Source organism: Polyodon spathula, chromosome 10 (genome assembly GCF_017654505.1).
Source record: "Polyodon spathula isolate WHYD16114869_AA chromosome 10, ASM1765450v1, whole genome shotgun sequence".
NCBI lineage: Eukaryota > Metazoa > Chordata > Actinopteri > Acipenseriformes > Polyodontidae > Polyodon > Polyodon spathula.
Window position 1 is genome coordinate 48,624,809 of NC_054543.1, and position 26,919 is coordinate 48,651,727.

Genomic DNA, 26,919 nt, shown 5'->3' on the forward strand with positions numbered 1-26,919 from the left:
TACAAATCTTAGAAGAATTGAAGTTCTGTATACGGACTTGCATACTAGATTGCACACAAAGATGCCTGAGTAGTATTGAAGAGGCAGACGTTCTGCAAGGGGTGTAACCCAGGGCTGCTCATGAGTATGTGTTATATACACCACGTGCAGTATATTCAGAACATTACTGTACAATTCCCTGCCTGCTGCCTCAGTTTGTTACAAGGGTTTAAACTAACCCTACAGCAGCAATTCCTCCTTCAAGTTCACTCAGGCAGTGCAATTTCCTCCCTCCTTCACTTCGGCTTCAAGTGCTCTCACTGAGATGCTGGCTGGATCTCTCTCCCTGTGAGTAGGAACATTGCGCTCAGGGCACTAACATTCCCCTGAGAACAAATGGGTGTTTTGTCTATAATGCACAGCCTTTTCTGTTTCCTCATTCTGAGGCTAAGATTATCTTTTCATAACACACTTTCAGGTAAAGGTTAGGGTTAGGGTTATGGTTAGGGTTAGAGCTGGGTTAGAGCTGGGAGGAGTATATAGGGTCAGCTGGTTGTGAAATGTAATCTTAAAACTCATGAACCCTTCTGAACCCTCTGAATAAGGAAAAGGTAGCCTTGAAGACCTCTGAGAAGTCACCCAGTGTTTCCATTGTAAAGGCAAGGGGAGGTGGGGTGCATGGACATTGTCTTTCTCTCCTTCCTTCATGAATACCTGAATAACACACGTTTTAAAAAGCCCTTTGAGAAGAGGTTCTAGAGACAGCGCCACTCCATTCATTTTTTTTATCCTGATGGAATACTCTCTGAGGTCTGTACATTGCATTTCAGATTTCAAGTCTGCAGTCTACTAACAAACAAAGCTGGATGACAGCAAAGGCAGGAAGACAGTAGGCTATTTCAAAAGCTGTATTCTGCACTCTGCAAGCAGTCAAGAATTCAATGCAAAACATCTCGATTATCAACTGGAGCAGTGAGAATATTTACATGGGCTCATCAAACAGTGTCCCAGAACTCCTGTGGAAATCTTCTAGCAACTCAGTATATTTTCAATAGTAAACTAAAGTACAGTAGATTCTGTCGAAACCAAATCTGCTGGGATTGTCCAGCGCTCCGATAGGAAGCTGAACCAATGTATGCTTCATATTTTCACACTATTTTATGTTTAAACAAAAATAGACAGAGATAGCAGTAAATGTTTACACACTCATCACACAATTATGATTGTGAACTCTGGTTTCCACAGCTGCTGACAGATTTGTAGCTCATTTCAGACTAGCAGGGTTCAGATTGTAACTCATTTCAGACTAGCAGGGTTCAGATTGTAACTCATTTCAGACTAGCAGGGTTCAGATTGTAACTCATTTCAGACCAGCAGGGTTCAGATTGTAACTCATTTCAGACCAGCAGGGTTCAGATTGTAACTCATTTCAGACTACCAGGGTTCAGATTGTAACTCATTTCAGACTAGCAGGGTTCAGATTGTAACTCATTTCAGACCAGCAGGGTTCAGATTGTAGCTCATTTCAGACTAGCAGGGTTCAGATTGTAACTCATTTCAGACTAGCAGGGTTCAGATTGTAACTCATTTCAGACCAGCAGGGTTCAGATTGTAACTCATTTCAGACCAGCAGGGTTCAGATTGTAACTCATTTCAGACTAGCAGGGTTCAGATTGTAACTCATTTCAGACTAGCAGGGTTCAGATTGTAACTCATTTCAGACTAGCAGGGTTCAGATTGTAGCTCATTTCAGACTAGCAGGGTTCAGATTGTAACTCATTTCAGACCAGCAGGGTTCAGATTGTAACTCATTTCAGACCAGCAGGGTTCAGATTGTAGCTCATTTCAGACTACCAGGGTTCAGATTGTAACTCATTTCAGACTAGCAGGGTTCAGATTGTAACTCATTTCAGACCAGCAGGGTTCAGATTGTAGCTCATTTCAGACTAGCAGGGTTCAGATTGTAACTCATTTCAGACTAGCAGGGTTCAGATTGTAACTCATTTCAGACTAGCAGGGTTCAGATTGTAACTCATTTCAGACTAGCAGGGTTCAGATTGTAACTCATTTCAGACTAGCAGGGTTCAGATTGTAACTCATTTCAGACTAGCAGGGTTCAGATTGTAACTCATTTCAGACAGCAGGGTTCAGATTGTAACTCATTTCAGACTAGCAGGGTTCAGATTGTAACTCATTTCAGACTAGCAGGGTTCAGATTGTAACTCATTTCAGACTAGCAGGGTTCAGATTGTAACTCATTTCAGACTAGCAGGGTTCAGATTGTAACTCATTTCAGACTAGCAGGGTTCAGATTGTAACTCATTTCAGACTAGCAGGGTTCAGATTGTAACTCATTTCAGACTAGCAGGGTTCAGATTGTAACTCATTTCAGACCAGCAGGGTTCAGATTGTAACTCATTTCAGACTACCAGGGTTCAGATTGTAACTCATTTCAGACGAGCAGGGTTCAGATTGTAACTCATTTCAGACTAGCAGGGTTCAGATTGTAACTCATTTCAGACCAGCAGGGTTCAGATTGTAACTCATTTCAGACTACCAGGGTTCAGATTGTAACTCATTTCAGACTAGCAGGGTTCAGATTGTAACTCATTTCAGACTAGCAGGGTTCAGATTGTAACTCATTTCAGACTAGCAGGGTTCAGATTGTAACTCATTTCAGACTAGCAGGGTTCAGATTGTAACTCATTTCAGACTAGCAGGGTTCAGATTGTAGCTCATTTCAGACTAGCAGGGTTCAGATTGTAGCTCATTTCAGACTAGCAGGGTTCAGATTGTAGCTCATTTCAGACTAGCAGGGTTCAGATTGTAACTCATTTCAGACTAGCAGGGTTCAGATTGTAGCTCATTTCAGACTAGCAGGGTTCAGATTGTAGCTCATTTCAGACTAGCAGGGTTCAGATTGTAACTCATTTCAGACTAGCAGGGTTCAGATTGTAGCTCATTTCAGACTAGCAGGGTTCAGATTGTAGCTCATTTCAGACTAGCAGGGTTCAGATTGTAGCTCATTTCAGACTAGCAGGGTTCAGATTGTAACTCATTTCAGACTAGCAGGGTTCAGATTGTAGCTCATTTCAGACTAGCAGGGCTCAGATTGTAGCTCATTTCAGACTAGCAGGGTTCAGATTGTAGCTCATTTCAGACTAGCAGGGTTCAGATTGTAACTCATTTCAGACTAGCAGGGTTCAGATTGTAGCTCATTTCAGACTAGCAGGGTTCAGATTGTAACTCATTTCAGACTAGCAGGGTTCAGACTGTAGCTCATTTCAGACTAGCAGGGTTCAGATTGTAGCTCATTTCAGACTAGCAGGGTTCAGATTGTAGCTCATTTCAGACTAGCAGGGTTCAGATTGTAGCTCATTTCAGACTAGCAGGGTTCAGATTGTAGCTCATTTCAGACTAGCAGGGTTCAGATTGTAGCTCATTTCAGACTAGCAGGGTTCAGATTGTAACTCATTTCAGACTAGCAGGGTTCAGATTGTAACTCATTTCAGACTAGCAGGGTTCAGATTGTAGCTCATTTCAGACTACCAGGGTTCAGACTGTAACTCATTTCAGACTAGCAGGGTTCAGATTGTAACTCATTTCAGACTAGCAGGGTTCAGATTGTAACTCATTTCAGACTACCAGGGTTCAGATTGTAACTCATTTCAGACTAGCAGGGTTCAGATTGTAACTCATTTCAGACAAGCAGGGTTCAGATTGTAACTCATTTCAGACAAGCAGGGTTCAGATTGTAACTCATTTCAGACTAGCAGGGTTCAGATTGTAACTCATTTCAGACTACCAGGGTTCAGATTGTAACTCATTTCAGACTAGCAGGGTTCAGATTGTAACTCATTTCAGACTAGCAGGGTTCAGATTGTAACTCATTTCAGACTAGCAGGGTTCAGATTGTAGCTCATTTCAGACTAGCAGGGTTCAGATTGTAACTCATTTCAGACTAGCAGGGTTCAGATTGTAACTCATTTCAGACTAGCAGGGTTCAGATTGTAGCTCATTTCAGACTAGCAGGGTTCAGATTGTAGCTCATTTCAGACTAGCAGGGTTCAGATTGTAACTCATTTCAGACTAGCAGGGTTCAGATTGTAACTCATTTCAGACTAGCAGGGTTCAGATTGTAGCTCATTTCAGACTAGCAGGGTTCAGATTGTAACTCATTTCAGACTAGCAGGGTTCAGATTGTAGCTCATTTCAGACTAGCAGGGTTCAGATTGTAGCTCATTTCAGACTAGCAGGGTTCAGATTGTAGCTCATTTCAGACTAGCAGGGTTCAGATTGTAGCTCATTTCAGACTAGCAGGGTTCAGATTGTAACTCATTTCAGACTAGCAGGGTTCAGATTGTAGCTCATTTCAGACTAGCAGGGTTCAGATTGTAGCTCATTTCAGACTAGCAGGGTTCAGATTGTAGCTCATTTCAGACTAGCAGGGTTCAGATTGTAGCTCATTTCAGACCAGCAGGGTTCAGATTGTAGCTCATTTCAGACCAGCAGGGTTCAGATTGTAGCTCATTTCAGACTAGCAGGGTTCAGATTGTAGCTCATTTCAGACTAGCAGGGTTCAGATTGTAGCTCATTTCAGACTAGCAGGGTTCAGATTGTAGCTCATTTCAGACTAGCAGGGTTCAGATTGTAGCTCATTTCAGACTAGCAGGGTTCAGATTGTAGCTCATTTCAGACCAGCAGGGTTCAGATTGTAGCTCATTTCAGACCAGCAGGGTTCAGATTGTAGCTCATTTCAGACCAGCAGGGTTCAGATTGTAGCTCATTTCAGACTAGCAGGGTTCAGATTGTAGCTCATTTCAGACTAGCAGGGTTCAGATTGTAGCTCATTTCAGACTAGCAGGGTTCAGATTGTAGCTCATTTCAGACTAGCAGGGTTCAGATTGTAGCTCATTTCAGACTAGCAGGGTTCAGATTGTAGCTCATTTCAGACTAGCAGGGTTCAGATTGTAACTCATTTCAGACTAGCAGGGTTCAGACTGTAGCTCATTTCAGACTAGCAGGGTTCAGATTGTAGCTCATTTCAGACTAGCAGGGTTCAGATTGTAGCTCATTTCAGACTAGCAGGGTTCAGATTGTAGCTCATTTCAGACTAGCAGGGTTCAGATTGTAGCTCATTTCAGACTAGCAGGGTTCAGATTGTAACTCATTTCAGACTAGCAGGGTTCAGATTGTAGCTCATTTCAGACTAGCAGGGTTCAGATTGTAGCTCATTTCAGACTAGCAGGGTTCAGATTGTAACTCATTTCAGACTAGCAGGGTTCAGATTGTAGCTCATTTCAGACTACCAGGGTTCAGATTGTAACTCATTTCAGACTAGCAGGGTTCAGATTGTAACTCATTTCAGACCAGCAGGGTTCAGATTGTAACTCATTTCAGACCAGCAGGGTTCAGATTGTAACTCATTTCAGACTAGCAGGGTTCAGATTGTAACTCATTTCAGACCAGCAGGGTTCAGATTGTAACTCATTTCAGACCAGCAGGGTTCAGATTGTAGCTCATTTCAGACCAGCAGGGTTCAGATTGTAACTCATTTCAGACCAGCAGGGTTCAGATTGTAGCTCATTTCAGACTAGCAGGGTTCAGATTGTAACTCATTTCAGACTAGCAGGGTTCAGATTGTAACTCATTTCAGACCAGCAGGGTTCAGATTGTAGCTCATTTCAGACTACCAGGGTTCAGATTGTAACTCATTTCAGACTAGCAGGGTTCAGATTGTAGCTCATTTCAGACTAGCAGGGTTCAGATTGTAACTCATTTCAGACTAGCAGGGTTCAGATTGTAGCTCATTTCAGACTAGCAGGGTTCAGATTGTAGCTCATTTCAGACTAGCAGGGTTCAGATTGTAGCTCATTTCAGACTAGCAGGGTTCAGATTGTAACTCATTTCAGACAAGCAGGGTTCAGATTGTAACTCATTTCAGACAAGCAGGGTTCAGATTGTAACTCATTTCAGACAAGCAGGGTTCAGATTGTAACTCATTTCAGACTACCAGGGTTCAGATTGTAACTCATTTCAGACTAGCAGGGTTCAGATTGTAACTCATTTCAGACCAGCAGGGTTCAGATTGTAGCTCATTTCAGACCAGCAGGGTTCAGATTGTAGCTCATTTCAGACCAGCAGGGTTCAGATTGTAGCTCATTTCAGACCGGCAGGGTTCAGATTGTAACTCATTTCAGACCAGCAGGGTTCAGATTGTAGCTCATTTCAGACCAGCAGGGTTCAGATTGTAACTCATTTCAGACTAGCAGGGTTCAGACTGTAGCTCATTTCAGACTAGCAGGGCTCAGATTGTAGCTCATTTCAGACCAGCAGGGTTCAGACTGTAGCTCATTTCAGACTAGCAGGGTTCAGATTGTAGCTCATTTCAGACCAGCAGGGTTCAGATTGTAGCTCATTTCAGACCAGCAGGGTTCAGATTGTAGCTCATTTCAGACCGGCAGGGTTCAGATTGTAACTCATTTCAGACCGGCAGGGTTCAGATTGTAACTCATTTCAGACTAGCAGGGTTCAGATTGTAGCTCATTTCAGACTAGCAGGGTTCAGATTGTAACTCATTTCAGACTAGCAGGGTTCAGATTGTAACTCATTTCAGACTAGCAGGGTTCAGACTGTAGCTCATTTCAGACTAGCAGGGTTCAGATTGTAGCTCATTTCAGACTAGCAGGGTTCAGATTGTAGCTCATTTCAGACTAGCAGGGTTCAGATTGTAGCTCATTTCAGACTAGCAGGGTTCAGATTGTAGCTCATTTCAGACTAGCAGGGTTCAGATTGTAACTCATTTCAGATTAGCAGGGTTCAGATTGTAGCTCATTTCAGACCGGCAGGGTTCAGATTGTAACTCATTTCAGACCAGCAGGGTTCAGATTGTAACTCATTTCAGACTAGCAGGGTTCAGATTGTAGCTCATTTCAGACTAGCAGGGTTCAGATTGTAGCTCATTTCAGACTAGCAGGGTTCAGATTGTAACTCATTTCAGACTAGCAGGGTTCAGACTGTAGCTCATTTCAGACTAGCAGGGTTCAGATTGTAGCTCATTTCAGACTAGCAGGGTTCAGATTGTAGCTCATTTCAGACTAGCAGGGTTCAGATTGTAACTCATTTCAGACCAGCAGGGTTCAGATTGTAGCTCATTTCAGACCGGCAGGGTTCAGATTGTAACTCATTTCAGACCAGCAGGGTTCAGATTGTAGCTCATTTCAGACCGGCAGGGTTCAGATTGTAACTCATTTCAGACCAGCAGGGCTCAGACTGTAGCTCATTTCAGACTAGCAGGGTTCAGACTGTAGCTCATTTCAGACCAGCAGGGTTCAGATTGTAGCTCATTTCAGACCAGCAGGGTTCAGACTGTAGCTCATTTCAGACTAGCAGGGTTCAGACTGTAACTCATTTCAGACCAGCAGGGTTCAGATTGTAGCTCATTTCAGACCAGCAGGGTTCAAACTGGCAGTGAGCCTACCGTTATAAAAGTTTCCCATATTAAAAGCACAGCAAAGTGTAATAAAGCACCGTGACACCATGGTGAAGCAAGTTTAAGAAGATGATTCACATGAACTTTCTTACATAAAGAGAGAGGTCAGGAAGAGATGGACAGACACTTAATAACAAAGATAAGCTTATTACAAACATTATGAAACACAAACAAAAATCAAAACGTGTCCTGTTTATCGAACAGAAGCTTAGCAACTAAAGAGACAACCTGTGGATGGAGCAGGCAATCTAGCAGGTCGTTGGTAGTGATTATTAAAGTGTCTACTTCCTTCTTATCTTCCTCCAGCACAGCCTCATTAGTCCTGTCTCTTTCAGGTGCACTGCTGGGATTGCATTTTTCACAGCGGTGCCTCTCAAGTTTATTACTGGGTGCACTGCAGTCAGAGTGCTTACAGCTGCATCTCTCTCCTCCTTTGTCCCCAAGACTTGCTGATTGCTTGTCTAATTTCCAAGGCACGGGAATCAGGTTAGGTCCGAAGGGAATCTGCAGAGGTTCGCACTGACTTTTTCTTCCCATTTTATTTGCTGTAGTTCCCTCGGTATCCCGCTTCCTCTTTACGTGGGAGCTCACCGCTGCCCCGGGATTCACAGACAAGGTCTCGTTACAGGGGTACTTCCTTTTGCCCAGGCATGACTGCACAGCAAGGCTCAGGTACCGCAGATTCGTTTCATGTGATGTTGGTTCAACCTGGATAATAAGGAAAATATGAGAGTAATTAAGAGTCAGCTCAGTGCATTTTCATTTTTTTGATCTTCTGGAAGTCATTACAGAGACTCATTCCCTCGGTTTCAGAGGTGCTACTGCTACCCAGTTCTCCAGCTGGATGACTGACTCACAGGGAGGTCACCCTGTGAATCAGATCTGAAATGTCTTGGCTCTGTCTCAGCTGTCAGAAGCATCCTGGTACCTCTTTGAAGTTTGGTAGCAGGTGTACAATGCCTCCCAATTTTGGGAGATAACTAGTCATATCTATTAAATGCTAAGTGTTTTGCTTCTTCCTTTTTAAGGTCCTAGGTTTTAATGTAACCTTCGTTCAGCTCGAAGGCAAGCTACTATCGCTATGGGGCCTTTGTGACATCTGTTTATCCAGACTGTAGAGGGCACTTACGAAGGGATTCCACATTCTGTTACCCTGCGAGAACAGAACTGTGGAAATCCCATTGTCTGGGGGATTACATTATGTCATATAATTTGGGATAACATGTACTCTATAGGAAAGCTGCATGATTGAAAGGGCTGAAAACCGAGCTGCATTAGAGCACTCTTCCCCTCCGAATGGACATAGACTTTCTTTCACTCTGCTTGTAAGCAGCTGCGTGCTGTGCTTCTGTCTTTGGAGCTCACTGTCTGTCGATGGCACATCACGCCAGCCTTGCTTTTAAGGTTTTGAGCATATTGCTTGTATTTGGAAGCCATTATCAACGTTTTGCCTGGTCAGTATTCCTTCAATAGAACTTCCAGGACCTCTTTAGCTGCGGTGGTTAGCTGTGAGATTTCTGCTGTGCACTGGCACTAGGGTCTTTTTGTCTCAAGCCAGAGGGCTGACCTCTGAGTGAAGCCTACACAATGCATATATACCTCAGTGGGATTTAGCCAGTTATCGGAATTGTCAGGGCTCGGAGCGGACTTCAGGGCACAGACCAGTGTTTTAGTGAGGGCCTCCCCCACACGTGCTTCATCATCGTCATCCTGAAGACAGAGGAAACAGGGGCCCTTAGAACCACAGCACACCAGTAAGCACAGACACACAAATGGAGAATTATGTTTTGTGATTGCAATAGTTCATTTGATTTGAGTCCAAAAAAATGAATAATAATAAGAGTAATTTCTACTCTTCTTTTTCAGCGATGTTGATCAGACGTATGATTCACCTGGCTTGAGCCCTCCAGAGTAACAGAGGGTATGACTTGCTCTTCTGTTATCTTGGAGAGCTCAATTACAACTCATGAGAGCCTGTTCATTAATACTAGTTCATGAGAGCCTGTTCACTAATTCTATAGTTCATGAGAGCCTGTTCATTAATTCTATAGTTCATGAGAGCCTGTTCATTAATTCTATAGTTCATGAGAGCCTGTTCACTAATTCTATAGTTCATGAGAGCCTGTTCATTAATTCTATAGTTCATGAGAGCCTGTTCATTAATTCTATAGTTCATGAGAGCCTGTTCACTAATTCTATAGTTCATGAGAGCCTGTTCACTAATTCTATAGTTCATGAGAGCCTGTTCACTAATTCTATAGTTCATGAGAGCCTGTTCATTAATTCTATAGTTTTTTTTTTTATATATAGTTATTCCGCAGTGACAGATGCCTGGAATTAAAAGAATCTGTAAACAATGACACACAATGCAGTGCCTTTTAACGCTTCAGTCCAGTCAGGATGAACAGTTAGGAGGCAGTCCTGTTTGTGTTCTGCATTATGAGTAGAGGGCAGTCGCTAGTGGAACGGCGTTATATCATACAGCCTTATAACTGGTTCTGTGTAAGTCACACAGTATACAGAGCAGTCATTATGCCACATGAAAAAATGACAAAAATACAAGGAAAAACAACTATCCGAGCTTTCAGAAAAAATCAACATACAGCACCACAATGCAATATTTTAAGTACAGTGAACATAAGAAACTCTTCTGAATTACCATTTCAAGCCAAGAGTTGATGCTGACAGTGACTGGATCAATGCACTCCACGTAGTGCCACCAGTGTCTGGGAACAAAAAGGACCTGATCATGGGATATAAAACAAAGAAAGAAATCACTTTGTGACACAGCAAGAAAGCACACTTTGTCTTTCCAGTCCTGCCATTTCAAGTATGTTTGTTCAATTATAAATCTTCCCTAGACGTCAGACAGGCTTTTAGGGTTATGATCCTCAATGGCTCTGCAAACATTGACATTATAAAGAAAGAGGAACACGGGAATAAAGCAATCTTTGTGTGAATATGTAGAACAAAAAGCAAATTCCACGGTTTGGACCACTGGATAAGATTTCCTTATGCTCACCATACGCTTCCAAAGATAACAAATCTGATGGAAGGGCTAAACATACAATATGCAGGAGAAAGGGGGTGTGCTAGAAGGAAGCTACTGTTAGAAACTGCGCAATCTATATAAAATGTGCCTGGTAATAATTTGTATGTCAGCTCTGCTTCCAGGAGGTGGAATGTTTATAATGACATCACAAAGGTAATTGATGAGAACATGTTATCCTATACTGTACTGTAGATCCTGCAGTATGTGTGTGTGTGTGTGTGTGTGTGATTATTATATATATATATATATATATATATATATATATATATATATATATATATATATATATATATATAATATATAATCACACACACATACTTATATATTTATACCACTTTTGGAGATAACATTATTTTACACTCAGAATGCCAATGCAAGAGAAGTCTCTGGAGATGAAGAATGTTCATTTGGCCAGTCAGCAGTATCTTGTTTGGTAGCCTCAGTTAGGTAGCCACACCTTGTTAGCTAGGACACTGTAATGAGCCTCCAGCACCAGCCCCTGGAGCCCAGGCAGGCCTCAGAGGCCCAGTCCAATTTACCTTCTGATGTTGGACAAGGCTGATTTCAAGGTGCTGTGATTTGTTGCCGCTGTTAGCTCGTGGAATATAAGGAGACAGCATCGGTATACTGAACATGCAAATGTCGAACGGCTTGACTGAGGTAGACCGACAAGTCAATGCATGGGCTCGGTATTTGGGATTAAATGTTAAAACAGCAATATCATTTATTTGGCACGGTTGGAAAAGCTTTTTAAGGATAACCCTTTGGTGTGTCCTTAAAAAAGGTAATAATTCACTTCTGTGAAGCTCACAGATGTTCCTGCTCTTATTACAAGGAAAAAGAAACCAGTATTAAAACCAATACACATGTAAAGTATATCCTCCCCTTTACTTAAAACACCCCCCCAAAAAACAGGCAAATGCAGAGTTAAACTGAAAAAAAGACAAACAAAAGAAATCACTTTGAGCTGAAGCAAATTCGATTAGTGATACGAAGGATGAAAAAAAAAGACAAACCGAGCAAAGCACAAAACTAATGGAACTAATGTTTACAATTTCACATAATGGCTTTGGATAAGAAAACTGCATGAAACAATATTGAATATTTACTCATGTTCACCGTACTAAATTGCTTATGCATGGGGTTTATTTTTTAATCTTGAGAAACACCTGTTGGCTCATGTTTGTGTTTTCAAGAGCTGCTGGTTTAAGCTTTTTAATATAATCTTTGCCTTATTAAATAGAACCTCAGAATTAAAAGAAGGCAGAGAGGACTGATGTGTCCAGAGCCATTGAAACCTTCTATACGCAGAGGATTCTGGGTTCCCTGCTCTTTTCCCTTGACCTTTATGAAATCAAGCGTCTGATATGGGTAGCTGCTCAAAGACCCAGGCTGGATAAATATGTGTACATGGCATTTACTATTGCGTCTCGTTGGTAACAGTTCTGTACATTCCCTCAACTAACCCTCTGATATGCTGTTTGGTGATACCTGGGTTTCAGCCAATGCAGGATATGTTGCTGTACAAACATGGACTACTGAAGTGTTTATGAAAGCTCATGTTTTTGATGCAGTGGTCTTTCGAGGTTTAGAAGCTGAGCTGGTGCTCTGTTTAGCAGAGACTGGAGTAAATCCATGAGACACTCTTGCAATCAGGACCTGTACTAGAGCTCTGGATCAACGTGCAATTCATTTTTTAGTTTGATTTGTCAGATTAATATCGCTTTCACACACAACACCCTTTTAATCCAGAAGATACTTGCTTCTCCTCTAAGTAATGTGCAAGTCCTCCCTGTAGCCTTTTATAACAGGAAGCCAGTGTCCATCTGCTTTGCATACGAGTACAAAATACCCAGAACAAAGGGCATGTCCTGAATATGTATACAGGGAGTAGCCTGATACACAAGCATGTGCAGTGCAGATATTATCAGTGCTTTAATTTCACTGCACTACAGAGAGTAGCCTTCTGCTCTTTAAAATATCCATCATGACTGAGAAATGGACACACCTGTCAGGAAAGATACTTTGTTTAAACTCACAGTTTAAAGTTAGGACAAGGTGATGCATTGAACGCCTTTCTGGAATTTTCGTATTTCTTCATGAATCATGTTCTATAACAATCTGAATTACTTAGTTAGTTTTTCATATGAATAGGGAGGGCAGAACACACTAACCATGAAATAACGTAAATGTCCTGAAGTAGTGGACAGACACTTCCTATGTCCTTGCACTGTTAAATTGAGTCAGTAATGCTATTGATAAGCAGCGATACCTGTCCTGGGTGCAGTGTGACCACATGGGCCCTGGCACTGGCAAAGGCAGGAAACCGATTCCAATCTGGATTGACCACATTGACCCTGCTGAACACACTGGACTCCTCGTAGGGGATTCTGGTGGGGTACAGGCAGTGGGTGTCTTCTGAAGGGAAGAGGTGCCATCGTTTTCTGTAGGAACAATGTATAAGACATAAAAAACAAACCTTCTTTAGGGATATACATGTGGTTCAGCAAACACAACACGCTTCTAACTGGCTACCTTCCGTGTACTTGGAGAACCAGGTTACATCCGTACGAGTCCTGGTGGCAAGGAGTGTTGGCTCCCTCCGTGCCAATCCACAGAGTGCTATCCCTCCCGTCTCTGTCTGGGAATCCAAAGTCCGTCCACATCACATCCTATAAGAAACAAGCAGCTGGAAATCAACCTCATCTAATTCTTTGACAATACTGGAATGGCAACTGAGTTCAAGCTTTGGTTTTGTTATTTTGTCTTCACCAGAAATTCCTGCCTTGGAAGCACTGGTGAAGGTGTCAGCAAGACAAAGAAATACATACGCTTCGGCTCTAGTCATGTCAATGGCAAAATTCTGGCATTTACATGAATCACTGAGGGGAAAAAAAAAAACAACACACCATTTGTGGATGTTCCAAAAGTTGTGAACAGCACCTCAGGAGGGTAATGTCAGGACTTCATTTTGTGTGTAGATTGCACCCGGGGGTAAAAAGCATTCATAGAAAAACAGACAATGTGTTTGCTAAGCCGATGCAGTAAAATAAATCAGCTATGAAACAGACTGGAAATGGGGCCTCTGGAAAATGAAATGTCACGGCAAAGCAATGTCAGTACGTTGTGACTGTGTACACAACGGCTTAGCCATTTATCACTCATTACTTGTGAGCTACACATTTAGATTTGGAAGTTAAGAATATATGGCAAGGGCACAGCTTGCCTTAGATATGCTGTAAGTGGGTTGTTCTGGAATATATTGTAGGTTATAGACTTAGTCATTCAATATCATAATAATATATAATATATATATATAATATATAATATATATATATATATATATATATATATTATATATATATATATAATATATATATTTATATAGATATAAAATAGCAGATCACTATTTTAATTATTGTACTAGTTCCATAAATAGACAAAAAATGGTCTTGGTTATAAGGAATTTTAATAACCCAGGCTTCAGATTTCAGATAAATTACAAATCATTATAAAAGAAAAAGAAAGCAGCAACAACAACAGCAGCAGCAGCATTGGTTAATTTAAAGTTATATAATTTGCAACTTGAATTGAGAACCCATCAATGAATGGAGTGCACTGCACATACGATCTGAACTATACAAGCAAGACCATCTTCTGCTGATAACTACGCAGACGCGGGGGACTCTAGTCTTGTGCTGATGACTGCGCAGACGCGGAGGACTCTAGTCTTGTGCTGATGACTACGCAGACGCGGGGGACTCTAGTCTTGTGCTGATGACTGCGCAGACGCGGAGGACTCTAGTCTTGTGCTGATGACTACGCAGACGCGGGGGACTCTAGTCTTGTGCTGATGACTGCGCAGACGCGGAGGACTCTAGTCTTGTGCTGATGACTACGCAGACGCGGGGGACTCTAGTCTTGTGCTGATGACTGCGCAGACGCGGGGGACTCTAGTCTTGTGCTGATGACTGCGCAGACGCGGGGGACTCTAGTCTTGTGCTGATGACTACGCAGACACACGGGACTCTAGTCTTGTGCTGATGACTGCGCAGACACGGGGGACTCTAGTCTTGTGCTGATGACTACGCAGACGCGCGGGACTCTAGTCTTGTGCTGATGACTGCGCAGACACACGGGACTCTAGTCTTGTGCTGATGACTACGCAGACACACGGGACTCTAGTCTTGTGCTGATGACTACGCAGACGCGGAGGACTCTAGTCTTGTGCTGATGACTGCGCAGACACACGGGACTCTAGTCTTGTGCTGATGACTGCGCAGACACACGGGACTCTAGTCTTGTGCTGATGACTGCGCAGACGCGGAGGACTCTAGTCTTGTGCTGATGACTGCGCAGACACACGGGACTCTAGTCTTGTGCTGATGACTGCGCAGACACACGGGACTCTAGTCTTGTGCTGATGACTGCGCAGACGCGGGGGACTCTAGTCTTGTGCTGATGACTGCGCAGCAGCGGGGGACTCTAGTCTTGTGCTGATGACTGCGCAGACACACAGGACTCTAGTCTTGTGCTGATAACTGCGCAGACACACGGGACTCTAGTCTTGTGCTGATGACTGTGCAGACGCGGAGGACTCTAGTCTTGTGCTGATGACTGCGCAGACGCAGGGGACTCTAGTCTTGTGCTGATAACTGCGCAGACACACGGGAGGACTCTAGTCTTGTGCTGATGACTGCGCAGACGCGGAGGACTCTAGTCTTGTGTTGATGACTGCGCAGACGCGGGGGACTCTAGTCTTGTGTTGATGACTGCGCAGATGCGGAGGACTCTAGTCTTGTGCTGCACACTAAGGCTAGGAACCAGCAGTATTGACCTTAAATTCAACCTTACATATGCGTTTTATTTTGCGGGTGGTCTGGAGAAGGTACCATAATATCTGCTTGCAGTGAGTTGATCCTTACCAAATTTAATGTAGGCTGTATGCCTACTGTTTAGGCCACTAGCTTGCAAGAAAGTATATAAAACTCTGTATATTTGTAAAAACTTGCTCTTTAGAATGATAGCACTTGTGGTTAAATCAACCATTAGTTTATCCCTTTTTTTTTTTTTTTTTTTTTTAAACAGATACTGAGCAATGCTGTGGATAATGAAATCATTACTATATTCAGGCAACTGTAAATGATAAACAGTGCAATGTAAGGATTTCAAATACTCTTAGAGAGCACCATTAGTCATGTTGTTTTATTTTCCCCATCTGACAGTTCTTTGTTGTTTCTGTTTACAAAGAAGAGTGACTGGCATGAATTACAGATGTGTCTCATACAGGAGGCTGCAATGAACCCAAAGTGATCAAAGTCACTTGTACACTCAGGACTGCTGCTGTGGAAGACAATCCCCAAACCAGGCACTTTCAACCGGTAACGATGAACCAAACCCTGGCCGGGAGATGTACAAACACAGCACATCATACTGCCACACACTGTACCTGAAACATTGCTGACTTCTCTTCAAACAGCATGGCAATGTACTTGTAGTCAGCATAAGCCCAGCACTGTGAGTACGGGAAGGCACTGAACGGTCCGATAGCAGTGTCATGCTGTCCGTGGGTCCAAGCTAGATATTCACTCAGCGTAGCCTCAACATAACAGCACTGGGTTTCAAACTGAGGAGCTAGGGAGAGAACTTTAAAGATTACAGGGAAGCTTGCTGCAAAGTAAACAAGGACTGATGATCAAGCATGACCCAGAGCAACCAAAGGCTTCACTTTGCTTTTACTTTTATAAGGCAGATGCCTTCAACTCTACACCAGGACACTGAAAATTTGACCTTCACATGACAGCTTCTATACCGGACACTGAGAATCTGATCACTGATCCAACCCTGTTCTGAAATGCAGTGTCGATGTGTCAGGCATGGCCTCAGCACAATGATCTGTGAAACACTGACCCAGAGCCACACAAACAGATAGACTGATGCATGTGGAGGTCTGTTACACTGACCCAGAGCCACACAAACAGATAGACTGATGCATGTGGAGGTCTGTTACACTGACCCAGAGCCACACAAACAGATAGACTGATGCATGTGGAGGTCTGGCTCTGGGTGTGAGATAAATGTGGCATGATAACCATTTTGCCTGGAAAAGACGTTTTTTGCTGGATTTTAAACCGCCAGCCTACTATTGATGAACCTGCTCTAATTTGCAGACCTCTCCAGCTGTACTTGTATTGCAGTTCATGATTTTAACAAAGACTCAAGAAATCATGTTCCAATCATCCCTGGAGTGAAATGCAGTAAGAATTGTACAGATAAGTGAACTTCTGACTGCATCAGTACTGTACTGTATTATACTGTGACGATCAGACTGCATAATTGAATACAGACCTTCACACTCTGCTTGACTTGTGTTCAAATACACGTTGTATTGTATTGTGTTGTATGACATTGTATTGTGCTGTATTATATCGTGGACATGCTTTCATGCTTTCATGCTTTTTCCTCATCTGCCCTGATCTAACCTTTTGCTGTCTGTCTCTTTCCAATCCGGAACCTGAGTGGCTTATCTTCTAGGACACTGGAAAGATAGTCCACGCTCCACTTCAGTGCTGGCCAATCACAGGCCATGTTACAGAAGACTGCAGGCTGCTTCAGCAAGCTCACAATCTCTCGGGCCTCTTCAGGACTGTAGGGTTTGGTATTCATGTCTGTGGAAGAACTGGAATCAGGAGAGAGTTTTCAGGGGGTGTCGTACGTAGTGAACTCTGGTGGTTCAGCGAGTACTATAGAGTAAATATAATATTAAGAACCCCCTGTCTGTTAAGCACAGGGAGCCTGTCTCTTTTACAATAGTAGAGAGTGCGTTAGTCTCTCTCTGAACTTGGAGACTGCAGTTCCTTACAAGGTTGTGTGCTTTGAGCCTGGGCTGTGATATTAGCAACACTTTCACTGATGTCTTTAAAAAAAAAATCTGGAATCCACTCAAGTGTGTGTTTGTTTCAATAAATGATAAATTAAACCAAATTAGAAAACTGCATAAGAACATAAGAAGAATAGCAATCGAGTCCCGCTTTACATATCAGGGATCGAAATAAACTCCCATTCCACAGCAGCTTGAGCCATTCCTGGTTTTACTGTGAGTTTAATGAATACACCTGAGCTTGTAACCTACACACTGGGGCTAATCAAGCTTGTAGTAAAACCTGGAATGGGTGACACTGCTCTGCAATAGGACTCTTATTTCCAGCCCTGCCCTCTGATTACTATATGGATACCCACAGATAAATACAAAATAACCAGCTGTTTTTTTTTCAGTAAAAAAGCAGCTAACTGTTATAATATTTTTTTTGTTTAAAACTGCAGCTCTGAATGAGGCCATTTAACTGAAATAAAAACACAAAACGTTTTGCACTCCTTGTATCTGTCAAATGAAAGAGAGAAAACACGGTAGAAAATCATTTGACTTTCAAGTGCCTTTCAGCGTGTGTATATCTACTTGAGTTTTGAAACGTGCAATTGAATGTACATTAGCTGTGCATGAAATGTGATGAACTCGAACTGCCAGGGCAATCCCATCTATCTTAGAGACCACTGTAACCATGCCTTGTAACCCTGCTTTATAGAGATTGAGAACAGGGTCTCATGTAGGGGCAGCATTTGAGATGACTTTTACTTTAGGACCCCTGAGATATTGGAATTCTTGGTTGCAGCTGGAGAAAGGCAATGCAATGAGAAACTCAGCATAGCTTTCTAACAAAGGCTGCCTGCATGTTATTACAATGAGCTGCTATCTCATCAGCAAACAGCACAGTAAGCATCCAGCACAGCTACAAGGTGAACTGGAGCACAGTAAGCATCCAGCACAGCTACAAGGTGAACTGGAGCACAGTACTCATTCAGCACAGCTACAAGGTGAACTGGAGCACAGTAAGCATCCAGCACAGCTACAAGGTGAACTGGAGCACAGTAAGCATCCAGCACAGCTACAATGTGAACTGGAGCACAGTAAGCATTCAGCACAGTTCAACTGACTTCATTTGGGTCATTGGAACCAACACAGAAACATCTGTATGCATTCAGTCCAGCTTAATGATGACTTTTTTTTTTTTTACCTCATTTTAAAGAATAATCTTCAGATCAGTTTTCAGGAAAGCAGCTAAATTAATATCGCCGTGGGATACAAGAACTATCCTTGGACAGTTCAGACTCGTATCTGTACTCACTGTCAGATTGAAAAGTTCACCACTTCCAATTACTGCACATCTCAAAAGAAGTCTGATCCCAGAGTCTCGGACTGTCACTTTGAGCTGGAACTTTCAATGTGGCAGACAGGAACGGGAAATCTTAACTGGATTTGTGGCCAACATAGGCAAAGAGAGAGAGAGAGGGAGAGAGAGAGGGAGAGGGAGAGGGTTTTTGCTCAATAGAGCCAACTTGCCAATGTTTCAGTATGTTCAACATACCATTGCAAAGGGAAAGTGTGTTTGAAAACAAACATAGGAGGTACTTCTGGGTTTTTGCCACGGTTACTATACTCATTTATTTCTATTTCAATCTATTAATGTGTTTGTGATGTCATTTACTACATAGTTAATGACGTAACGGTATACAATTCCCTCCTATTGAAACCTGCGGGCATCATAGTATTTAGTCCATGTAACCATTTATTTTCCTTTATTCTTCTGTATTGTACATTGTCTAACTGTATTTCTTCTAAAGCTGTAAAGGTTCTATAGTGTGCTCATTTCAAGGTGCCCATGTTTAATCCACACAACCAAACTCTAAACGTGTCCTGCAGAGAAAACCCTACTCGAGGACTGCGTCTCTCTTCATCCTTTAGACTGAGCTTGGTCATGCGGAACAGGGATGCACTGTATATACAGTTTGATAGAAACAGCTCAAGAATGAGACTGAGCTGCACTGAACCAGTAACACTCTAAATATTGTGATAGCCACGTCTCCAAGTTAATGATCCATAACATTCTACAGAAAGCACTACATCACTGTATCTGAAAGAAGTGTCAATGCTACGTATATGGTCACAAATCTGCATCGCAGCTCCCTGTAACAAGAGTATTATCTGTATCCACGTGTTGTAATTTCACACAAATTAAGGGCTTGTTGGTGGTTTCCTGGTAATCTGAAACCCCCATCCAAACTAATTCTACTTGGGACCTGAGCTGGACTTCAACTACGTTTTCCAATGGGGAAAGTGCATTAGATTGATTAGTACCACCTAGCCCCAGGTTTAATTAAAACGTTTGCATTATGCACTGCACTGTATAGAAATACTTCCCAATAATCATATTTTGGAAGTCGAACACATCCAGAAATCGACAGTTCTAATTTGGATTTCACAAACAATCCAACAGCGCACGTGCTCTTAATCCATACAGCAACAGGTTTACAGTAAAATGGTAATGAAAGCATTGTAAAAACTATCCAAGCACAACGCATGCGGGACCACTACATGCAAAGTTAATACTTACTGATACAGTGTTTGAACAAGCTGATGTGTAGCAAGAGGGTATCTACTAAAACAAGTCACCTTGAAGGACACTGCAAAACAGAGACCTGGGCACGTGTTTATTGTTTATAGCGGAGACATTAGGCCATGTTATTGTATGCACTGCTTCAGAAGAGGAAATTACCGAAATGAATAGGAAAACATACGTACCGAACTACTTTTGTTTTCATCACCATCAATAACTTACTAACTTCAAATCCGTCTTTATTCTCCGATAAAGATGCCACCGGTAGGACTTGTTTTTGTTTTTATTATAAAGATAAGATTGGGGTACAACAATTCCAGCTGTCGAACACAATACACACACACACTGTTTCGTTTTTTTTTTATTTCCGTTCGCGGTCGCGTTTAAAACACGTCACTAACATTAGCACACAATGTTTTTTTGTTATTTGAAAAACCAAACAACCAGGCTTTACATTGTCAGTAAATACATTACATTCTGAAACGTTTGCTAAATATTGCACCTAAACGGACGACTGTTAAGGACAAGCGGGTGAACCGGCTCTCTAGATCTACTCAATCGTTCCTCCTGCTTGACTCACAGCTGCTCCAGGTAAACAAACTCATGTGACAATCTCGGGCGTGCGGCGAAGCTGTCGCCATTTGGGCTCCACAGTGCAACCGGCATCGCGTTCAAACTAAGGGAAAATTGAGCCAGCATGGCGCTTACAAAGCTGCAGTTTCATAACCCGTGTGTCGTTCTTCGGCTATGTGCTGCGCAGGCGCTGTATAGCTTCGAGAGTCCACAGCAGCTTGTTTTGGTTGTGTTTGAGTGAAGGGCTGAAAAAAATAAATAACAAAAAACAAAACACGGTTGTTAAAAACAACAATAATCCTGGAGCTTTAACCCGGGCCAGGAAAGAAACACGCTTCGAACGCTCAACCAAAAAGAGATGGGTGCTGTTTGGAGCAGCACGGAAGAAGAAAGGGAACCGCTTTTGTCCACAACACTGCAGTCTGATTCCAGTTTTGTTCAGCCAGTCAGTCGGGTGTACAACAGAAGATGGCTGGTTCTGGGCCTGTTTTCCCTGCTGGGATTCATGCAGGGAATGGTGTGGAACACTTGGGGTCCGATCCAGAACTCTGCCAAGCTAGCCTACGGCTTCACCAGCATAGACATTGCCATGCTGGTGCTGTGCGGTCCGGTTGGGTTCATTCCTTGGTTCCTGTTCATGTGGCTGATGGATAAAAAGGGTAAGAGAGGCTGCATGCTTTGCTTTTGTGTTATCTTGATGGTTTATAATCCCATTATACTGTATAGTTTATAATTGCACTGTTAATGTTTCCAATGAGAAATAAAAAGGCGATACTAAATAAACAAAAAGAAAAGAAACACCGTAATTCATGTAATCAATTTCATTCATAAAATATGCATGGTAGCTTCACAGTTAATGTATTGCATTTTCATCTTCATTAGTTTACATTTAATTTAGTCTGTGCTTTTTTGCACTTCCTCCTTCATTAGCACGTGATATGACGGTGTGTTCCTTGCGTGCTGAATCAATGGTATTTCTTAGCAAAGTGGGAACCGTGGATGTGGTAATGGATTTGTTTACAGTAAGGGTAATTTAAGAAATAAACGCCTGGTAGTCTGCATAAAGCCTCAATATATTATTGTTTGTGTTCATGCAAAAGTAAAAGCTTTGCTTTCCCAGTATAAATTAGTTTATCAGCAGTGTCACAAAGGGACTCCTCCTTTAACCTCTTGCATGAGGAAGCATAAAAGAGAAGAATGGAAGAGGAACCCAGTTTCACTGCTGCACTTAAATGCATGGCACTTACTGGTAAGCTGTCTGCAATGCCATATCCACAAACGCAGACACATTTCACAAACACTTAATCTTCACTGTAGTGTCAGGGCAATAGTTGCACAATTTAAGAATGACATGGGCTTGAATGGTTCTGCAAAAAAAGTAAGAGAGTTGCGGTGATGCAACCCTACTCTCTCTCATTTTCCTGTGGATCTCTCATGCAAGAGTATAGATACTCTGCTCAGACCACAGAATCTATAGATGAACATCAAGCACAGCACATTCAAATTACACTTTCATCTACACATTTTGTCTGTGTACCAACAGAATTGCAGGCATGGAAGTAAAACTCCTATTCTGTAAGTTTCCCCCCATTCCAGGTTTTATTATGAGCTTGGTTAACGCCAGTGTATATAGGTAACAAGCTCAGGTGTGTCTTATTAAACTCATAGTAAAACCAGGAGGGGATATAACTGTATACAATGGGAGTCTTATTTCCATCCCTGGAATTGTACTAAACAACAGTTGTTAGTACATACACACACAAGACAAACTGTCCCTCTCCAAACACACAAACTGCCCCTCTGAAAATGTTGCAGTTAACCCTGGAGTTAACCAACTTACTGATAAAGGTTTGGATTACCCAAAAGGGACCTCAGTGAATTAGTGAATGAATTAATTTTGTTCCCATTCATACAAGAATGAATCTGCAGTAATGACTTCTATACAAAGCAGTGGTGAATACATGTGCAAGTCCTGTGGGTTTGTCATCATTGGCTGCTGTCCTGGTGCTTGGGAATATACCAGTAATTAAAATAAAAGCCAGTGATCCTGGCTTATCATATTAGGAGTAAAATATATAGCCTAACCTTAACCCTAACCGTATATAGAATTTATTTCTTAGAAGACGCCCTTATCTAGATTATATAGTGAAGCCTGGTTTCCACTGTGCTGCTGTGACTTGCTGTGTTCAATACATATGATTTTTCACTTAAATGAAGGATCATTTTCAACACAGCTTAATAAAGGGAAGTGGGGAAAATCCAGGCTGGAAAAATAGTGAAGTCAGTGAAAGCAATGTGCCTGCTGGTACTTTAATAGTAATTCAAAATGACTTTGCTTTAGTAATGAATGGAGCAAGACCCTGGAACTCCACTGCCACTTAGAATCCAAATGAACACACTGTCCCATACAGAAAACCATTTACACATGACTCCGTTTTACTATCTGCGGGACTTCACTCGCTAGCTACTGTACTGTAGGCATAGTTTATATAGTGTGAGGGATTGGTTAATGAAAACAAATAAAATGTGAAAGGACAATGTAAACCAACTGGATGGCAAACAAACCAATAATTACTATTGTGCAGACAATACATGGGCCACTAGGACCATGTAGAAGCACTGGAGCCAAGGTTGGCTCCAGTCCAAATGAATTAGTCAATTGAATGATTTATCAAATGTTTAATAATGTGATTTGTTACTATTTGGATTATGGCTTGGATTGTGATTTGGTTTTGAGGACGAGGTAAAAGGTCTAGCCTGCCTCGTTATTAGCTAGAGACAAATTCTGTTTAGCTAAGACCTGAGAGTGGGTAGGTTTTAGTTTGTTTATTGTTTATTTTCTCTCTGTTATTGTAAATAATAAACACACGCTATGGCGTTTCCTCGCATCCTGGTTGTCAAGTGTTTTTTTTGAAGGAAAACCTTTGACCAAAAGGCAATTCCATCACTATATATATATATATATATATATATATATATATATATATATTATATAATATTTTATATATCAATATTATTATATATGATAATGATTATCTAAATATAAACAAAATGCTTCATCGCCTAGGCAAAATTGTTTATAAATTATGATGCCTAGTGGATTACATCTGTTATTAAAAACAAAAAAAATATATGCCTAGACGTTTCAGCAAATGTTATTCTAAATGGCAACTAGGCATTTGTAAATGACAGGTAATACTATAGCAGCCAGTAAAGTAGTGGTATTGAAACTACACAGAAGTGGGTGGCATGCTTTACAAGATGATTAGCCGTGCACTGAACACGAGGTTCTGTAGTGCATTTGTGAAGATTCCAGACACTGTCCACAAACCCATCGTTCCCTTGTTCACATTGCTCGTATTTGCAATGCAGGCCTGGCTTTACTAATTAGAATTCCACTTCCCCAGTGGCTCTAGCTTCACTGTGTGCTCCTTTCATTTTCTACTTCACTCATCACAAAAGGTTTACAGCAGTTTGTTTCCCTGTAGAATGTTTCTTTTTTTCCTCCCTTAAGCTCATAATGCAATGAGGTTCTTCCACACTTTGATGCGTTTCATGAATCTGGAGCGGTTTCTTGCCTATTTTGTTGGCTGTCTGGAATAAATATTCAGGACTGACATACGATTTTGTTTTGGGTAATTGTCTGTGCCTAGCATCTGTCAAGAAAAGTGCAGTTTGTTTTTATTTATTTATTTTTATTATTATTTGTATTACTTTAACAGTGGCCTGTTTGCTGTGTGTTTCTCCACCATGCTATTGTTTGTGTTGTAAAGGAGGCTGGCGAGTGGAAAGTGAATTGATCAGCCTGAACAGCATGGCTCTGTGGGGCATGTTGTCCAGGTAACACCCTGTACTGAGCAGCTCTTTACCTGCAGGATTAGTGCCTCACTGCTGCACCAGGCTCTGGTGATGATTGTGCACTGCATGGTTTACCTGGTTTAGCAGACTCTCATGATTCATTTCCGACCCTGCCATGTGATCTTCCTCCCGTATGGCTGGCTCAGACTCCAGCTACAGTACTGCTCTAACAGTTAGCTATCTCTCAGACCTGCTTTCAGCACAGCCTTTTGACAAGACAGCAGCTTTTCTGTAACTTCAGGGCATTTACTGTATGGGTAAGATAGGCCCCGGTGCGAACATTGCATGCAACACTAATTCAGCAAGTAAATCTTTATTTTTTAATGATTCAAAATTAGTGAGAACTGTCCTGAAATTGCTTTTTTTTCACTTTTTTGTGATGTTTTGCATCTCTTTCAGTGATCAGTTTGACTACATTTGACATGTGGACCTTCCATAGCACCCCTGCCATACTCATAGCTGCATTGCTGCAGGTTGGGTTCTGTTGCTAATGGCTGGTTTGATAATGTTGAAATTGTTGAATTCCTTTGTGGAATAATGGGTCCAATCATTGTCAATAATGCATGCTTTGCCACTGTTGCAGTACAGTCATGATAATCTGCTCCTTTAGGCATATCTAATGGAAGTTACGCTTTAAATGAAGTAGTTAATTATTTCTATGAAAAGTGACAGGATGTATCCGTGTTCAATTGTGGTTCACAGTTGTAAAGTTTCACACGTCAGGGTTTTCGAGATGCAGGCTGTTGTTCTTCCTTTCTGTTTAACGCACACCTTGCCCAAGCTACTGGATCGGTTGCATCGTAACTATCATTTCTTAAGTTCTGAATTGGTGTAAGACTGGAATACCAGTAGGCCTTCTAATGTACTAGTGTGACAGCTCAACTCCTTCCTTATAGAAAGCGTGCCTTTGACGGATAATCTCAGATTCTGCTGAAACTTCTCAGCTTTTCATTTTATGGCGTGTCAGGCCCTGTATTTTACAGCAGTGGGTTAGGGTTAGGGTTAGGGTTTGCCACAATGTCTTAAAAGAATTCAAGTCCATACTCTGCGTTTGCTGCGTTACGTTGTTTTTTGTTCTTTGTTAAAGAGCTCAAAGTTCTGAAAATCATTTTTCTGCTGCTCCTTTCATGGCACTTCAGTGAATTTAACCGGAGAGAACAGATCTATTCAACCTTCACTTGCTGTAATGGGAAAACTGAAGCAAAGGCTTGCAGTATGCCTGCTTAATGTACTGGAGAGCAGTTTAATGTAAAACCTACAACTGCACGCAGAAGGGGAAATAACAAAGGAACCTTTCTTAGTCTCAATGAAATTTGATTAGTTTCACGAAGAAGTGCCTCTGATACAAAAGTGCAATCATTGTGCAATATCAAACCTGGACATACTGTGTGAGCTGTACGGTTAGGATTAGGGTTATCAAACCTGAAATAACAGGGGAGATCTGTACTGCCTTCACAATACCCACACGGTACCTGTGAAATAACAGGGGAGATCTGTACTGCCCTCACAATACCCACACGGTACCTGTGAAATAACAGGGGAGATCTGTACTGCCCTTACAATACCCACACGGTACCTGTGCAATAACAGGGGAGATCTGTACTGCCCTCACAATACCCACACGGTACCTGTGAAATAACAGGGGAGATCTGTACTGCCTCACAATACCCACACGGTACCTGTGAAATAACAGGGGAGATCTGTACTGCCCTCACAATACCCACACGGTACCTGTGCAATAACAGGGGAGATCTGTACTGCCCTCACAATACCCACACGGTACCTGTGAAATAACAGGGGAGATCTGTACTGCCCTCACAATACCCACACGGTACCTGTGAAATAACAGGGGAGATCTGTACTGCCCTCACAATACCCACACGGTACCTGTGCAATAACAGGGGAGATCTGTACTGCCCTCACAATACCCACACGGTACCTGTGCAATAACAGGGGAGATCTGTACTGCCCTCACAATACCCACACAGTACATTCCTTGTATTTATTGTTAGGCTTGAGTCCTGTGATTGATATAACTTGAAAACAACACACCGCTTCAGTCTGTCATTCATTTGTGAAGTACAGTACACATGGAGATTTTTTGTGAAACCAAAATAACTTCAGCATTCAGGATACTGTACCTGAAATTCAAAAGCAAATAAAATTGAAAATCGATATTGTCATTTTCATGCAACTATGAAGCACTGTGACTACCCCAACTCTAATAAATACAATAACACTCCATGTCAAAAAATGACATTATTCTGAAACTGTAGTAGCTTGACACGTTCAGTAGAAGCCACACAGCAGAGGCAACACTCCTTTGTTCCTGATGCATATCCAGATTCAACGATTGAGTGAATGGGGGTCTTCGAACTGGCAAATTCCACGATGGCCAGTTTCCACAGCCCCCAGTGTATTTCTAAAGAGGAAGCAGTAAATACAGATATTATTATTATTATTATTATTATTATTATTATTATTAAGAACATAAGAAAGTTTACAAACGAGAG

The 26,919-nt window shown here is 41.9% G+C and overlaps 2 protein-coding genes across 4 annotated transcripts in view; one reads left to right on the plus strand and one right to left on the minus strand.

Moving 5' to 3' along the window:
- Nucleotides 1-7,527: 7,527 nt before the first annotated feature.
- hspbap1 (hspb associated protein 1) lies at nt 7,528-20,328 on the minus strand. Of its 3 annotated transcripts, XM_041262596.1 has the most exons (9): nt 20,161-20,328; nt 18,707-18,831; nt 17,006-17,202; nt 15,973-16,157; nt 13,059-13,195; nt 12,796-12,967; nt 10,131-10,214; nt 9,071-9,181; nt 7,528-8,179 (listed from the first exon to the last, which is right to left on the minus strand). In XM_041262596.1, exons 3-9 carry the CDS (start codon nt 17,187-17,189, stop codon nt 7,649-7,651), a joined length of 1,404 nt encoding a protein of 467 aa, XP_041118530.1. In that variant the 5' UTR covers nt 17,190-17,202; nt 18,707-18,831; nt 20,161-20,328; the 3' UTR covers nt 7,528-7,648. The 3 variants fall into 3 exon arrangements, with proteins under 3 accessions (XP_041118530.1, XP_041118529.1, XP_041118531.1); XM_041262595.1 differs by lacking the exon at nt 18,707-18,831; XM_041262597.1 differs by lacking the exons at nt 18,707-18,831; nt 20,161-20,328 and adding an exon at nt 19,973-20,152.
- A 402-nt stretch (nt 20,329-20,730) lies between these two features.
- Nucleotides 20,731-26,919, plus strand: part of LOC121322500 (solute carrier family 49 member 4-like) — a 37,626-nt gene continuing 31,437 nt past the window's right edge. The window contains exon 1 of the mRNA XM_041262594.1: nt 20,731-21,207. Within this exon, the coding sequence (XP_041118528.1) occupies nt 20,907-21,207 (301 nt within the window). The 5' untranslated portion in view covers nt 20,731-20,906. The remainder of the gene's footprint in view (nt 21,208-26,919) is intronic.

Excerpts from the sequence above, each read along its gene's own strand:
- hspbap1 (XM_041262595.1), bottom strand. The coding sequence starts at position 20,186 with ATGGTGATGAAAACAAAAGTAGTTCG. Across the intron at positions 12,968-13,058 it reads GTTCTCCAAGTACACGGAAG|AAAACGATGGCACCTCTTCC; the intron begins GTAGCCAGTTAG and ends TTGTTCCTACAG. Across the intron at positions 10,215-12,795 it reads TCACACTGCACCCAGGACAG|GTCCTTTTTGTTCCCAGACA; the intron begins GTATCGCTGCTT and ends TCCCATGATCAG.